The following is a 16,717-nucleotide window of genomic DNA, read 5'->3' on the forward strand; positions in this document are numbered from 1 at the left end:
GAGGCCAAATGTTTTTCTGTAACTTTTCACAAGATTTTCACATACTGTTGCTGGTATTTTGGCCCATTCCTCCATGCAGATCTCCTCTAGAGCAGTCATGTTTTGGGGCTGTCGTTGGGCAACACGGACTTTCAACTCCCTCCATAGATTTTCTATGGGGTTGAGATCTGGAGACGGGCTAGGCCACTCCAGGACCTTGAAATGCTTCTCACGAAGCCACTCCTTTGTTGCTCTGGCTGTGTGTTTGGGATCATTGTCATGCTGAAAGACCCAGCCACGTCTCATCTTCAATGCCCTTGCTGGTGGAAGGCGATTTTCACTCAAAATCTCTCGATACATGGCCCCATTCATTCTTTCCTTTACAAAGATCAGTCATCCTAGTCCCTTTGCAGAAAAACAGCCCCAAAGCATGATATTTCCACCTCCATGCTTCACAGTAGGTATGGTGTTCTTCGGATGCAATTCAGCATTGTTTCTCCTCCAAACAGGAGAACCTGTGTTTCTACCAAAAAGTTCTATTTTGGTTTCATCTGACCATAACACAATCTCCCAGTCCTCTTCTGGATCATCTAAATGCTCTCTAGCGAACCGCAGACGGGCCTGGACGTGTACTGGCTTCAGCAGGGGGACACTTCGGGCAGTGCAGGATTTGAGTCCCTGGCGGCGCATTGTGTTACTGGTAGTAGCCTTTGTTACTGTGGTCTCAGCTATCTGCAAGTCATTCACTAGGTCCTCTGTGTGGTTCTGTGATTTTTGCTCACCGTTCTTGTTATCGTTTTGACGCCAAGGGGTGAGATCTTGCATGGAGCCCTAGATCGTGGGAGATTATCAGTGGTGTTGTATGTCATCCATTTTCTAATAATTGCTCCCACAGTGGATTTCTTTACACCAAGAGTTTTACCTATTGCAGATTCAGTCTTCCCAGCCTGATGCAGTTCTACAATTTTGTCTCTGGTGTCGTTCGACAGCTCTTTGGTCTTGGCCATAGTGGAGTTTGGAGTGTGACTGACTGACATAGTGGACAGGTGTCTTTTATACCGATAATGAGTTAAAACAGGTGGCATTAATACAGTTAACGAGCGGAGCCTTGTTAGACCTCATTTGAAGAAGTTAGACCTCTTTGACAGCCAGAAATCTTGCTTGTTTGTAGGTGACCAAATACTTATTTTCCACTCTAATTTGGAAATAAATTATTTAAAAATCAAACAATGTGATTTTCTGTTGTTGTTTTTTTTCCACATTCTGTCTCTCATGGTTGAGGTTTACCCATGTTGACAATTACAGGCCTCTCTAATCTTTTCAAGTAGGAGAACTTGCACAATTGGTGGTTGACTAAATACTTATTTGCCCCACAATATATATATATACATATATATATATATATATACATACACACACACACACACACACATACATATATATATATGTATATATATATATATATATATATATATATATATATATATATATATATATATATATATTAGGGCTGTCAAAATTATCGCGTTAACGGGCGGTAATTAATTTTTTTAATTAATCACGTTAAAATATTTGACGCAATTAACGCACATGTCCCGCTCAGACAGTATTCTGCCTTTTGGTAAGTTTTACAGCAAGGCTTTTTGTGCTGTCTAACAGCGAACTCTTGTGGTCGCTTTGCGACATGGTTTATTGTTGTCTTGCCAGTTCAACATGGCTGCACGACATCTCGGGTTGACGCCCACGTTGTAATGTTGTGCTTATATGATCCTTGGACAAGATTTGTCCGTAAGTATGGTTGTTGTAAATAATGTACATATTATGTTAGCAAGCGAAATGTTATATTTTTTGTATGAGACGCTTTTTGTTTATGTTTAGTGAACCTGTATAGCGTGCTAAGCTAACGTTGTTGTTAATGCAATGCTTGTTTACTTTTTTTTGTAGTTTTACGACGGTCTAAAGAGGACAATGGTTGGAGGCCAATTTATTAATAAATCAGATGAAAAAGGAAGAAGTCTGATTATTATGGCGTCGTTCACTAGCTGTCTAGCTTTGGAAAAAGTAGACGCTTCGGAGTGAGGACAGCATAGACAGATTTAAATGACAGTAGAGTGAAATGCCCACTACAGTCCTTATGTACCATATGTTGAATGTACAGTGCCTTGCAAAAGTATTCGGCCCCCTTGAATCTTGCAACCTTTCGCCACATTTCAGGCTTCAAACATAAAGATATGAAATTTAATTTTTTTGTCAAGAATCAACAACAAGTGGGACACAATCGTGAAGTGGAACAACATTTATTGGATAATTTAAACTTTTTTAACAAATAAAAAACTGAAAAGTGGGGCGTGCAATATTATTCGGCCCCTTTACTTTCAGTGCAGCAAACTCACTCCAGAAGTTCAGTGAGGATCTCTGAATGATCCAATGTTGTCCTAAATGACCGATGGTGATAAATAGAATCCACCTGTGTGTAATCAAGTCTCCGTATAAATGCACCTGCTCTGTGATAGTCTCAGGGTTCTGTTTAAAGTGCAGAGAGCATTATGAAAACCAAGGAACACACCAGGCAGGTCCGAGATACTGTTGTGGAGAAGTTTAAAGCCGGATTTGGATACAAAAAGATTTCCCAAGCTTTAAACATCTCAAGGAGCACTGTGCAAGCCATCATATTGAAATGGAAGGGGCGTCAGACCACTGCAAATCTACCAAGACCCGGCCGTCCTTCCAAACTTTCTTCTCAAACAAGGAGAAAACTGATCAGAGATGCAGCCAAGAGGCCCATGATCACTCTGGATGAACTGCAGAGATCTACAGCTGAGGTGGGAGAGTCTGTCCATAGGACAACAATCAGTCGTACACTGCACAAATCTGGCCTTTATGGAAGAGTGGCAAGAAGAAAACCATTTCTCAAAGATATCCATAAAAAGTCTCGTTTAAAGTTTGCCACAAGCCACCTGGGAGACACACCAAACATGTGGAAGAAGGTGCTCTGGTCAGATGAAACCAAAATTGAACTTTTTGGCCACAATGCAAAACGATATGTTTGGCGTAAAAGCAACACAGCTCATCACCCTGAACACACCATCCCCACTGTCAAACATGGTGGTGGCAGCATCATGGTTTGGGCCTGCTTTTCTTCAGCAGGGACAGGGAAGATGGATAAAATTGACGGGAAGATGGATGCAGCCAAATACAGGAACATTCTGGAAGAAAACCTGTTGGTATCTGCACAAGACCTGAGACTGGGATGGAGATTTATCTTCCAACAGGACAATGATCCAAAACTGGAAGCCAAATCTACAATGGAATGGTTCAAAAATTAACATATCCAGGTGTAAGAATGGCCAAGTCAAAGTCCAGACCTGAATCCAATCGAGAATCTGTGGAAAGAGCTGAAGACTGCTGTTCACAAACACTCTCCATCCAACCTCACTGAGCTCGAGCTGTTTTGCAAGGAAGAATGGGCAAGAATGTCAGTCTCTTGATGTGCAAAACTGATAGAAACATACCCCAAGCGACTTGCAGCTGTAATTGGAGCAAAAGGTGGCGCTACAAAGTATTAACGCAAGGGGGCCGAATAATATTGCACGCCCCACTTTTCAGTTTTTCATTTATTAAAATAGTTTAAATTATCCAATAAATTTTGTTCCACTTCCCGATTGTGTCCCACTTGTTGTTGATTCTTGACAAAAAACTAAAATTTTATATCTTTATGTTTGAAGCCTGAAATGTGGCGAAAGGTTACAAGGTTCAAGGGGGCCGAATACTTTTGCAAGGCACTGTATATATCCATCTTGTGTCTTATCTTTCCATTCCAACAATTTATTTTACAGAATATATATATAATTTACAGAAAAATATGGCATATTTTATAGATGGTTTGAATTGCGATTAATTGCGATTAATTACGATTAATTAATTTTTAAGCTGTAATTAACTCGATTAAAAATTTAAATCGTTTGACAGCCCTAATATATATATATAAGATATATATATTATTATTATATATATATAATATATATATATCATATATCATATATATATATATATATATATATATATATATATATATATATATATATATATAATTGCATTAGTTGCATATGCAAATGCAGTACAGACTACAGTATTAAGTATCTGCAAAACGCAATGGCGATCACCTGTTAACACACACTTTGTGGATTTTGAGCTGTGAAAGAATGTTATCTAGAGCTTGTTCAAAACGTTCAAAGAACAAAAAAGAAAAAAGTTCAACGACAAACACTTTGGGAAAGTTATTTCAAAATAAAAATGAATTAAAAAAAATACCCTGATAGCACTTGTTGCATTTTGTTCATATAATGACACATGCACATCAGCAGCTCAGCATTTATCCAATGTCTTGTCTCGTTTTGCTGCAATGGAACAATGCATTCTCAACTCTGTGAACTTTCAGATGTTTATACACACAAAAAGAAATCTACTTTATAGGTTATAAAATATGTATCATTTATTAAGAAGCACAACTTGACATTTTGATTCAGACAAACTGAGTGAGTGGAAAAAGAAATCTTCACACTTTACTGGGGTTTTCTATGATTGAATTATTCCCTCCAGAAAAATCATTTTATTCTTTCGGAATAATAAGCCTGTTTGTTGTCCTCACACCTCAACACCCAAAAATAGTTCCAGTCACCTCCTCATCCTGTGCTTGATCCTCTACCGCGTCCCCTATGTCTTCTATTTCTTCTTTGTCCATGCTGTTCCTCTTTTTCCTCTTCTTCTTCTTCTTCCTCATCTTCTTCTTCCTCCTCTTCCTCCTCTTCTTCTTCCAGTTCCTCCTCTTCTTCTTCTTTCTCTTCTTCCTCTACTTCTTCTTCCTCTTTTACCTCTTCTACCTTGATTTCTTCGTCCTCTGCCTCCTCCTTTCCGAAATCAGTCACATTGGCACCTGCAAAGAAATTGTGAGACTATTAATGTACTGTATGTACCTAAATCAGGCAGCGGTGGCTTTGTGTAAGAGCCCTTTTTTATTTGCATGTTTCCAGACGTCTCCAAGCTGTACTTTCAGAAAATCCAGAGAAAATCAATGAAGTCACAGGGAGTGTATTACAAACAGGGGTGAAAGTGGGCCAGAACGGTCAGGAACACGGTTCCGGTATAATTTCAGGGCCGCAATGCTGTTCTGGTACACAGTGCTTTGATTCTGAAAATATGACAGCAACTGTCAAAACGCTATGTAACAAAAAAAAAAAAGTGCTTAGCTGCCACACATGCATTTCATCTCCAAGAAGAAAACAATCTACCAACATCAGATTTACATACACAAGTGTTAACAACAAGCATACTAAAGTGCTTGTGTAGCGTAATCCGTGCCCCAGCTGCTGCAGTTATCCGAGTCTGACGATGATGAGGACTCATTTAACAGTTCAATTGGCTGACATACTGACATGTGATCAGCAGGGATAGTTAGCTCTGATTGGTTCAAATATGCATGTTTTCTCGAACAGCAAAAAAAAAAAAAAGCTTGTTGAATTGAAGCAACAAAAAAAGGACAATGCAACATAAAATGGATCAAATCTTTAAGAGCGACGAAAGAGTTGAGGAGGCTTATTTATCATATTTAGTGTTATTTGCTCTGATGGGGAGGTTCAGAACATCTGAGCTGTCAATGTGTACTTTGGACTTATATTTGTTCATTTATGTTAGGCTACTTATTCATTTCCTTATAATTAAAAAAAAAAAAAAAGTCAATGTTTGCGCGATCTTCAAAATATATTCCATTTCATTCTCTATAATATGTCATTTGTAACTATGTTTCTAAAAGCATGTTACTCATATGTTTGTTATAAAAAAAGTAAATGTTTACATTAACTTCAATTTTGATATACATCCTATGTTCTTAAGTAGTTGAGATATGGCATTTAGTATGTGAGGAAATGCTCAAAAAAAAAAAAAAAAAAATTAGGAGATGGTGGTTGGGGTTATTGCTGTTTTTGTTAACTTTTATTTTGCAAATCATTGAAAAAATACAATTTTGAATGAAAATCCCTTTTTGCCCCCAACCCCCTCCTAAAAAAAAAAAAAAATGAAAGAAAAGAATAAATAGATAAATAAAATTTCTGGCTCCGCGGCGACCTTCACGTCGCGGAGTTCCGGCAAGAAATTCTAGCCACTTTCACCTCTGATTACAAATGAGTCTTTCGCTAGATATTTGGTCTCAAGACAAATGGTTTCCATTTTTTTACAGTTACCAATGAGGTAGAACCCATTTTTTTCCCTACCCTATGCTCAGGTGATGAGAGTCGACATTGAGTTTTGATGGGTTATTTTTCAATCTTCAGTCCACTCTCCAAATTATGACACTTTTGCACATTCCCCTCCAAAATGTAATTTGACACTTCCACATGAGTGTAGATTATATTTGCAATGTACTATGAATATATTGAAAAAGTCACAAATCACGTCATTTTTCGTCTTTCAAGGCAGCTCTGGGTTTCAAATATGTAGCCCCAAAGGTCAATTTTCCCTAAAAAACACAAAATTAGAAAGGACATACAGTACAAAAGGTTTTGAATTTTATTATTTTAACCCCTATTGTTTTCCTTATATGAAAAAAGTAACATACCATTCTGGGAGTAGGCAGGTATGGCCAACAGTGCCAGCAGCAGGAAGACCAGATGACCGCTCATGATTTCTTCTCAACACAGGACTTGAGCTTAATATTTGTCACCAAATGGAACACGAAGGCTTCTATATCACATTTGGTCTGTTTAAAAGATCCCAACCAAGCATCCATTAGCACAACACGATAGATTGGTGTGGAAAAATGTACACGAACGGGTTTTGTGCTTTTCTAAATGTCATAAAAAACAGGCGGCGTTTGATACATTAGTAATGCTTCCTACATTTACTTGCATAACTTCTTGAGAAAAATCTATTTCTAAGTGTAGTTTTACCACATCATACTTTTTACTTTTACTTGAGCAGTTTTGTTAAGAATCCCAAGACGTGCAGTATCAGTACAGTCACATGACCACACACAAGCTTGCAGTCGGAAGTCCTATGATAACACCGGCCTGTTCAATCATGTAGCGTGTTTAAAGTACTGTTAAAAAAAAAAAAAAAAAAAAGTTAACTATTTTTTGGGTTGTGTGTGTGTTTTTTGACCTAATACAGTCATGTAATAGGTTATAGTTCAGTATTATACTAACAGTTAATATAGATGGCATTGTTCTGTGAAAAAAAAAATTAATATTGTTGAGAAATAAATCAGACATTTAAAGCAGTTACTCATTACTTGAGTATTTTTTTCACTGAATACTTTTTCACTTGTACTTGAGTAAATTTTATGGATGAATAATTTTGCTTGAGTCGTATTATTTTGAAGTAACACTAATCTTACTTGAGTAAAACCTTTGGCTATTCTACTAGGGATAGAACGATACACCTAAACTCACGATATGATGCACCTCGAAAAGTCAGGGTCACATGACGTCATGATATGATATCAAAAAAATGTAAAAAAAATAAAAATAAAATTTTTAAATTTAAAAAGGAAAAAATTTTTTGTTAAAACGTATTTATTTTTGTATCAGTTGCACATGCTAATGCAGTACAGACTACAGTATAAAGTATCCGTAAAACGCAATGGCGATCACTCGTCATCACACATTTTGTGGATTTCGGGCTGTAAACGAATGTTATCTAGAGCTAGTTAAAAACACACAAAAAGAAATCAACTTCACATATTATAAAATCAGGTGATGAGAGTCAACACTGAGTCAACATTGAGTTTTGATGAGTTATTTTTCAATCTTCAATCAGCTGTCCAAATAATGACACTTTTGCACATTTCCCTTCAAAATGTAATCTGGCACTTCCACATGATTGTAGAATATACACTGCTCCAAAAAATAATGGGGACACTAACGTAACACATTGTAGACATAAATGAATGAAACATTTTCATTAAATACTTTATTCAATCCATAGTTGAGTTTGCTGACAACAAAATTATCGATGAAAATCAAATGTATCAACCAATGGAAGTCTAGATTTGGAGTTATACTCAAATGAAAGTGGAAAAACACACTACAGGCTGATTCAACTTTCATGTAAACAAGTCAAAATGAGGCACAGCAGTGTGTGTGGCCTCCAAGTACCTGGATGACCTCCCTACAACGCCTGAGCATGCTACTAATGAGACGACGGAGGGTGTCCTAGGGAATCTCTTCCCAGATCTGGACCAGGGCATCACTGAGCTCCTGGACAGTCTGAGGAGCAACCTGGCTCTGCCAGATGGACCTAAACACAATGTCCCAGAGGTGTTCTATTGGATTTAGGTCAGGCAAACGTGGGGGCCTGTCAGTGTTATGAATTATTTCTTCCTTCAGCAACTGTATCATACTACAGCCACATGAAGTTGGGCATTGTCGTGGACCAGGAGGAAACCAGGTCCCACTGCACAAGCGTAGCTTATGACAATGAGTCCAAGGATTTCATCCCGATATCTAATAGCAGTCAGGGTGCCATGTAGACCTGTAGAGGTCTGTGTGTCCTTCCAGGGATATGCCTCCCCTGACCATCACCGACCCACCACCACACCGGTCATGCTGGATAATGTTGCAGGCAGCATAACGTTCTCCATGGCATCTCCAGACCCTTTCACGTCTGTTGCATGTGCTCAGGTTGAACCTGCTTTCATCATTGAAGAGCACAGAGCCAGTGGCATAGTTGCAAATTCTGGTGGTCGATGGCAAATGCCTCTTAAGCTCTACGGTGATTGGCAGTGAGCACAGGGCTCTCTACAGGATGTCAGGCCCTCAGACCATCCTCATGGAGCCCATTTGTGATTGTTTGGTCAGAAAAATTCAAACCAGTGGCCTGCTGGAGGTCATTTTGTAGGGCTCTGGCATAGTTCATCCTATTCCTCCTTGAACAAAGGAGTGGATTCCGATCCTGCTGAGGGTTTAAGGGTCTTCTACGGCCCTGTCCAGCTCTCCTGGAGTAACTACTCATCTCCTGGAATCTTCTACAGGACGACAGATTGGTCCTCAGACTGTCCAGGAACTCAGTGATGTGCTGGTCCAGATCTGGGTGGAAATCCCTCAGGACAACATCCGCCACCTCATCAGGAGCATGCCCAGGCGTTGCAGGGAGGTCATACAAGCGCGCAGAGGCCAAACACACTACTAAGCTTCATTTTTACTTGTTTAAAGGACATTACATCAAAGTTGGATCAGCCTGTAGTGTATTGTTCCACTTTCATTTTGAGTATTAATCCAAATCTGGACCTCCATGGGTTGATACATTTCATTTTAATGGATAATTTTTGTCTGACTTTGTTGTCAGCACATTCAACTATGGAACGAACAAAGTATTTAATAAAAATATTTCATTCATTTATGTCTACAATGTGTTACGTTAGTGTTCCCATTATTTTTTGGAGCAGTGTATATTCTACAATCATGTGGAAGTGCCAGATTACATTTTGGAGAGGACTGTGCAAAAGTGTCATTATTTGGAGAGTTGGTTGAAGATTGAAAAATAACTAATTAAAACTCAATGTTGAGTCTCATCACCTGAGTATTTAATAAAAATACTCAGGTGAGTATTTAATAAAAATATTTCATTCATTCAGGTCTACAACGTGTTATGTTAGTGTTCCCTTTATTTTTTTAGCAGTATATTTGCAGTGTACTATGAATATTGAAAAAGTCACAAATCACGTCAATTCTCGTCTTTCAAGGCAGCTCTGGAATTCAAATATATATATATATATAGCTCCAAAGGTCAATTTTCCTTAAAAACACACAATTACAAAGAACAAAAAGTTTTACAAGTTTATTATTTTAACCCCCATTGTTTTCCTTGTATGAAAAAAGTAGCATACTATTCTGGGAATAGGCTTGCATGGCCAACAGTGCCAGCAGCAGGAAGACCAGGTGACCGCTCATGATTTCTTCTCAACACAGGACTTGAGCTTGTTATTTGTCACCAAATGGAACCCGAAGGCTTTTACATGACACTTAGTCTGTTTAAAAGATCCCAAGCATCCACTATGTAACTTTCGAGGTAGGAAAAATCATTGTTTATCGGTCCCAAGCACAACACAATAGATAGGTGTGGAAAAATGTACACGAACGGGTTTTGTGTTTTTATAAATGTCACAATAAACAGGCGGCGTTTGGTAATTACATTAGTAATGCTACATTCACTTCTTAACATTCACTTGCATAACTAAATAAAAGTCTTTCTCAGTGTAGTTTTACCACATCATACTTTTAGATTTGTGAATTTGCAGATTTGTGAAGAATCCCAAGACATACAGTATCAATACAGTCACACGACCACACACAAGCTTGCAGTCGGAAATCCTATGATCACAACGGCCTGTTCAATCATGTAGCGTATTTAATGTACTGTAAACAAAAAAAATAAAATAAAATTTGACTATTTCACATAGAGCGCCGCCGTCAACATTGCTTGATTTTAACATCCCTCCCAGTTATTCAACTGGCACGATATGTTTTTTTTTGGTTTTTGTTTTTTGTGTTTTTTTTGTGTGTGTATTTTTTGACCTAATACAGTCATGAAATAGGTTATAATTCAGTTTAATACTGACAGTTAATATATTAGTAGATGGCGTTCTGTGAAAAAAATATAATATTGTTGAAAAATGAGACATTGTAAGCAGTTACTCATTACTTGAGTATTTTTTTCACCAAATACTTTTTCACTTGTACTTGAGTAAATTCTTTGGATGACTAATTTTGCTTGAGTCATTATTTTGAAGTAACGTTACTCTTACTTGAGTAAATCCTTTGGCTGCTCTACCAGGGGCATAGAACGATACACCTAAACTTGATACGCTGCACCTCCAAAAGCTATGATACAATGAGTTACGGTACAATATCAAAAAATGTAAAAAAAATAATTAATTAAAAAAAAATAAAATAAACTATGGACTTAAAACATTTTTGTATCAGTTGTAAATGCAAATGCACTACAAACTACAGTATAAAGTAGCCACAAAACCCAACGGCGATCACCTGTCATCTCACATTTTGTGGATTTGGGCTGTGAAAGATTCACGACTGGACTCGAGGCAAGACTTCAATGCAGAGTTACTGGTTAAAAGAGTTTATTTTACAAACTCTCCATCAGGGTAAAAATAAAGAAGGATCTAAAACAAAAATCACTACACCACAGAGGACAAACACACCATCAGAAAACAAAGTAGCAAACAAACTCAAAAGCCTTAAGAATTTCTTCTCGAATCTGGAGTCACGTGGTGACTTTGGCTTTGGACAATAGCAGGCTCGGGTGACGCGTCAGCGGACGATGACGCTTTGGCACAACACAAAGGGATCACTGAATGTACTATACACGCAGAAGGTAATAGGAAACAGGAGGAACCAATTGGTGATTAGGGAGGACAGGAGGAAGGGCAAGTGCTCTGAAACAACAAGGGAAATACCTAAAAAATAAAGCAGGAAATAACCATGACATGACAAACCTCACCGCAATGTGAAAGATAGAATGTTATCTAGAGCGAGTAAAAAAACTTTCAAAGAACAGAAAACAAAACATTTAAAGCCAAACACTTTGGAAAAGTTATTATTTCAAAATAAAAATAAATTTAAAAAATATCCTTATAGCACTTGTTACATTTTGTTTGCACATGCACATGCACATTCATATTTTCTTAAACAAATAACCATAGAATGGACGAGAGAAGCTCAGCATTTACCCAATGACTTGTCTTGTTTTGCTGCAGTGGAACAATGCATTCTCAACTCTGTAAACGTTCAGATGTTTATAAGCACAAAGAGAAATCTACTTTATAGGTTATGAAATATATATTATTTACTATGAAGCACAATTGGACATTTTGATTGAGACAAATTGAGTGAGTGGAAAAAGAAGTCTTGAGGCTTTGCTAGTTTTCTATAATTGAATATACCTACAGAAAAATCACTACATGTTTTCATAATAATGTTTGTTGTCCTCGCACCTCAACACCCAAAAATAATTCCAGTCACCTCCTCATACGGTGCTTCATCCCGTACTCTTAGGATGTCCCTTTCCTCTTCTTGATCTTTTTTCACTTCATAGTCCATCGTCTTCCTGTTCCTCTCTTTCCACCTCTTCCTCCTCTTCTTCCTCCTCTTCTTCTTCCTCTTCCTCCACCTCTTCTTCCTCTTCCTCCTCCTCTTCTTCCTCTTCCTCCTCTTCTTCTTCCTCCTCTTCCTCCTCTTCCTCTTCCTCCTCTTCTTTCTCTTCCTCCTCTTCCTCCTCTCTCGCCTCTTTTTCTTCCTCTTTTCCCTCTTCCGCCTTGATTTCTTGTTCTTTTGCCTCCTCCTCTTTGAAATCAGTTACATTGGCACCTGCAAAGAAATTGTGAGACTATTAATATACTGTATGTATTTAAATCAGACAGTCGTGGCTTTGCGCAAGAGTCCTTTTATTTGCATGTTTCCAGACGTCTCCAAACCGTACTTTCAGAAGATCCAAAGAATAGCAATGAATACACAGTGTATTAAAAATGAGTCTTTTGCTCAGAATTTGGTCTTAAGGCAAATGGTTTCTATTTTGGTAGTTTCCAATGAGAGTGAACCCATTTTTTTCCTAGCCTCCGCTCAAATAATGAGGGTCGACATTGAGTTTTGATGGGTTATTTTTCAGTCCTCAATCCACTCTCCAAATCATGATTGCACTTTCCCCTCCGAAATGTAATCTGACACTTCCAAATGAGTGTAGAAAACATTTGCAATTTACTATGAATGTATTGAAAAATTCACAAATCACTTCATTCATCGTCCTTTAAAGTGCGTACGACAGGAGAAAAAAAGTCTTAAATAGGATTATTATGTGAATTAGAATCATATTTTGAGACGATTCGACTATATACAACAATTTAGCAAAGAGCAGATGACGAGAAATTAGTCTTTTAATTTGCCGGTTAGCCACGCCTACCATTTATAGGGCTCTAGCGTCCCCAACAGGTGGATGACGTCAGCGGAGTCAACTATTTCATCTGATTCAGTATGCAGCCAATTGATGGGGAATTACCGGTATTCACAATGAGGAAAACGTGACAAGAGAGCCACAAAATGTTATTGTTTCAGTCTCTCTACTCCAATATTTTTACAGGATATTCTTTTTATCCAAATATTTTTCCCCAATTGCTAAATAAATGGCTTGAGAAGGACCAGTCAGCCCGTTAAGGGGGAATTATTCAAAACGATGAAAACGTGACGAAGAGAGCCTCAAAATGTCATAGTTTCAGTCTCTCTACTCCAATATTTTTACAGGATATTATTTTTATCCAAGTATTTTTCCCCAATAGCTAAATAAATGGCATGGTCATGACTAATAACAGTCTTGTGCTAAATGGAATATGAAATGATAAAAATGCATTCATTGAAGACGACATGGCAAAATTACTCCATAATGGTCAAAACTGTCGACTTCACCTTTACTGTCGCACCTCCCGAACGATATTTTATGCCACCTAAATCAGGCTTATGTCATTTCCCTTCCCCGGCTTCGGAGAATGTAAACAAACCAAGAGGCATGACAGCTAGCAGACATGCTAACCCGAACCGAGTGATGTTTCAAAGTCTTCGAAGCGGAAAATCACACATAACTAGCCCATATCAGTTCACATGACAACTGGGTTGTCGATTGTCTTTGCCGATCGGCAAACCGCCCGGCGGAGAGCAATTTACAGCTCGTTTCCCTGCTACTACGGACAGGAGAGCTCGCCGGGGAATGTGCCCATCCATGATCAAACGTAAGTAGTCCTTTATAGAAAAAAAATTTGTAGTGTTTACTGTGTATTCGCTGTATTCGCGGCTAAAGTTGCCATTTCTGATCGGTCGGAAAATTTGACAGAATGCCAGGCACATGAAGAGGGGAAAAAGCCGAGTATAGGGCTCTCCCAGTGTTGTGCCGAAAAATAGCCGCCCCGCGTGAAATGTCCCCCCTAACAGGAGCGCCCACACGTCACTCGTACAAACAGCTTTTTCTTACCAATCGATGGACACAGAAACGACTTTCTTATACCTGACAATCCTGGGGAAAATTATCAAAAGGGTTGTGTTCGAACAGATCCAGTTTTATGATGCAAAACAATCCTTTTAACTCATTTCAGTCTGGATTTCGGCCACAACACAGCACCGAGACCGTGCTTATCAAAGTCCTAAATGATATTCGTCGGAATACCGATGCAGGCAAATCATCTGTTCTGTTACTATTGGATCTCAGCGCCGCATTCGACACGGTTGATCACGACATACTACTCAGCAGATTGGAACAGTGGGTAGGGCTTACTGACACTATTCTTCAGTGGTCCACATCCTATTTACATGATAGGGATTTCTTCGTATCAATCAGAAACCATCTGTCAGAACGAACCAAATTCACGTGTGGAGTCCCTCAAGGGTCAATTCTTGGACCACTCTTATTTAACATCTATATGCTTCCTTTAGCTCAGATAATGGAACGGTTTGACATCTCCTATCACGCCTATGCAGATGACACACAACTGTACATTTCTGTGTCCCCACATGATTATAGTCCCTTAGTCTCCCTGAGTACCGGTAAATGCATTCATCAAATCAGTGAATGGATGTGCCAGAATTTTCTCCAGTTAAATGTGGAGAAGACAGAGGTGATCATTTTTGGGCCAAAAAAGGAAAGGTCAAAGATTAGCAGGCAACTTAGCACAATGTCACTTACAGCTACATATCAAGTCAGAAACCTTGGCGTAATTATTGACTCAGACCTAAAATTTGATAGCCATCTAAAGTCCGTCACTAAATCTGCTTATTACCACCTAAAAAATATAACCAGAATTAAGGGACTTCTGACTCAACAAGACATGAAAAAACTTATGCATGCATTCATTTTCAGCAGATTGGACTATTGCAACGGTATATTTACTGGTCTAGATAAAAAATCAATCAGGAAGCTGCAGCTAGTACAGAATGCTGCAGCCAGAGTCCTCACAAATACAAGGAAGCTGGACCACATTACGCCGGTTTTGAAATCGCTACACTGGCTTCCAGTGAGTCAAAGGATAGACTACTGCTCGTCTACAAAACACTTAATGGCCTTTGACCAAAATACATGCTTGATTTGTGAGATTCCTATAAGACATCTAGACCCCTAAGGTCGTCTGGAACCGGTCTCCTGCATGTACTAAGAACAAGAACCAAGCAGGGTGAGGCAGCATTTAGTTATTATGCTCCTCACCTCTGGAACAAGTTACATGAACGTCTGAACTATGCTCAAACTGTTAGCTCTTTTAAATCAGGGCTAAAAATGCTTTTGTTTAGCACTGCATATCCATAACTGTCTATATATCTTAATCTACTTGTTTTCTATTCCTCTTGTGCTTATCTCCATTGCTGATTTCAATTAGTAGTAGTAGTAGTAGTTTTTGTTTTATTTTTATTTATTTATTTTTATTCTATTTGTGATTAAATGCGATTTTTATGTATAGTTTTATTTCCGATTTTGATTGTCTTGGTTTTTACGTTGTATTGATTTAAATGTGATTTTTATGATCTTCATGTGATGTAAAGCACTTTGAATTGCCTTGTGTTGAATTGTGCTATATAAATAAATTTGCCTTGCCTTGCCTTGCCTTGCCTTGCCTTGCCTTGCCTTGCCTTGCCTTGCCTTGCCTTGCCTTGCCTTGCCTTGCCTTGCCTTGCCTTACCGTGAATACGTATTCTTTTACTCTGCTTGAACTAATAAATCTTGTACTGTGAATATGTATTATTTTACTCTGCTTGAACTAATAAATGTCATACCTGTGTGATTGTCATTGAGATGTTGTCGTGAAAACCTGTAGACTAATACATTTCTGTTAAAAAATGTTACTGTTGGTTACTGTATGTGGCCCAGTCCACGATTTGGTACTAAAATACAATAGGCTACTAATATTTTTTGTAATTTATTTATTTATTTAAAACAGATTTTAGTCGTTAAACCATTACTGTAATGCGTCTTTGAAAAAATTTGATGTTTTCACCTCAATAAAGCGTTATAAATATGCGCTCCCGTCAGGGGGGACCTTTCACACGGGGTGGCTATTTTTCGGCACAACACCGTAAGTCACTCATTTTCATGGCGCGGGATTCAAAAAACTAAATAAATATAGCGATCGCTTCCACACACATCCAAGTGGTCCATTTCGTTCAAGAGCATAAAATACCGCGTGTATTATGAGATAAACATGCTTTTTCGTGTCACAGGCACTTTAAGGCAGCTCTGGATTTCAAAATAAATATTTAGCTTCAAAGGTCAATTTTCCCTAATAACACCAAATTAAAAAGGACATACAAAAGGTTTTAAGTTATTTTAACCCCCATCGTTTGCCTTGTATGAAAAAAGTAGCATACCATTCTGGGAATAGGCGGGCATGGCCACCAGTGCCAGCAGCAGGAGGACCAGGTGACCGCTCATGATTTCTTCACAACACAGGACGTGAGCTTATTAGTTGTCACCAAATGGAACTCAAAGGCATTTATATCACACTGGGTAGGTTTGAAATATCTCAAGCATCCATTACGTCACTTTCAAGGTAGGAAACATTATTGTTTATCTGTGCCTAGCACATCACAATAAATAGGTGTGGAAAAATGTACAAGAACGGGTTTCGTGTTTTTCTAACTGTCATAATAAACAGGCCGCATTTGGTAGTTACAGTAGTAACGCTACATTTACTTCTTCACGTACA

The 16,717-nt window shown here is 38.3% G+C and overlaps 2 protein-coding genes across 2 annotated transcripts; both read right to left on the reverse strand.

Moving 5' to 3' along the window:
• Nucleotides 1-4,474: 4,474 nt before the first annotated feature.
• LOC130923460 (troponin T, skeletal muscle-like) lies at nucleotides 4,475-6,758 on the reverse strand. The gene is made up of 2 exons (XM_057849194.1): nucleotides 6,590-6,758; nucleotides 4,475-4,912 (listed from the first exon to the last, which is right to left on the reverse strand). The coding sequence occupies exons 1-2, from the start codon at nucleotides 6,651-6,653 to the stop codon at nucleotides 4,662-4,664; spliced, it is 315 nt and encodes a 104-aa protein (XP_057705177.1). The 5' UTR covers nucleotides 6,654-6,758; the 3' UTR covers nucleotides 4,475-4,661.
• Nucleotides 6,759-10,624: 3,866 nt separating this feature from the next.
• On the reverse strand, nucleotides 10,625-16,513 carry LOC130923458 (histone H3.v1-like). The gene is made up of 2 exons (XM_057849191.1): nucleotides 16,380-16,513; nucleotides 10,625-12,353 (listed from the first exon to the last, which is right to left on the reverse strand). The coding sequence occupies exons 1-2, from the start codon at nucleotides 16,441-16,443 to the stop codon at nucleotides 12,076-12,078; spliced, it is 342 nt and encodes a 113-aa protein (XP_057705174.1). The 5' UTR covers nucleotides 16,444-16,513; the 3' UTR covers nucleotides 10,625-12,075.
• Between the last annotated feature and the right edge of the window lie 204 nt (nucleotides 16,514-16,717).

Source organism: Corythoichthys intestinalis, chromosome 10 (assembly GCF_030265065.1).
Source record: "Corythoichthys intestinalis isolate RoL2023-P3 chromosome 10, ASM3026506v1, whole genome shotgun sequence".
Lineage (NCBI taxonomy): Eukaryota > Metazoa > Chordata > Actinopteri > Syngnathiformes > Syngnathidae > Corythoichthys > Corythoichthys intestinalis.

What these genes read in the sequence shown, in the direction of transcription:
- LOC130923458 (XM_057849191.1), bottom strand. Translation starts at nt 16,443, where the DNA reads ATGAGCGGTCACCTGGTCCTCCTGCTGCTGGCACTGGTGGCCATGCCC. An exon ending in GCCCGCCTATTCCCAGAATG is followed by an intron (nt 12,354 to 16,379) that starts GTATGCTACTTT and finishes ATTTCTTTGCAG; the next exon opens with GTGCCAATGTAACTGATTTC.
- LOC130923460 (XM_057849194.1), bottom strand. Translation starts at nt 6,653, where the DNA reads ATGAGCGGTCATCTGGTCTTCCTGCTGCTGGCACTGTTGGCCATACCT. An exon ending in ACCTGCCTACTCCCAGAATG is followed by an intron (nt 4,913 to 6,589) that starts GTATGTTACTTT and finishes ATTTCTTTGCAG; the next exon opens with GTGCCAATGTGACTGATTTC.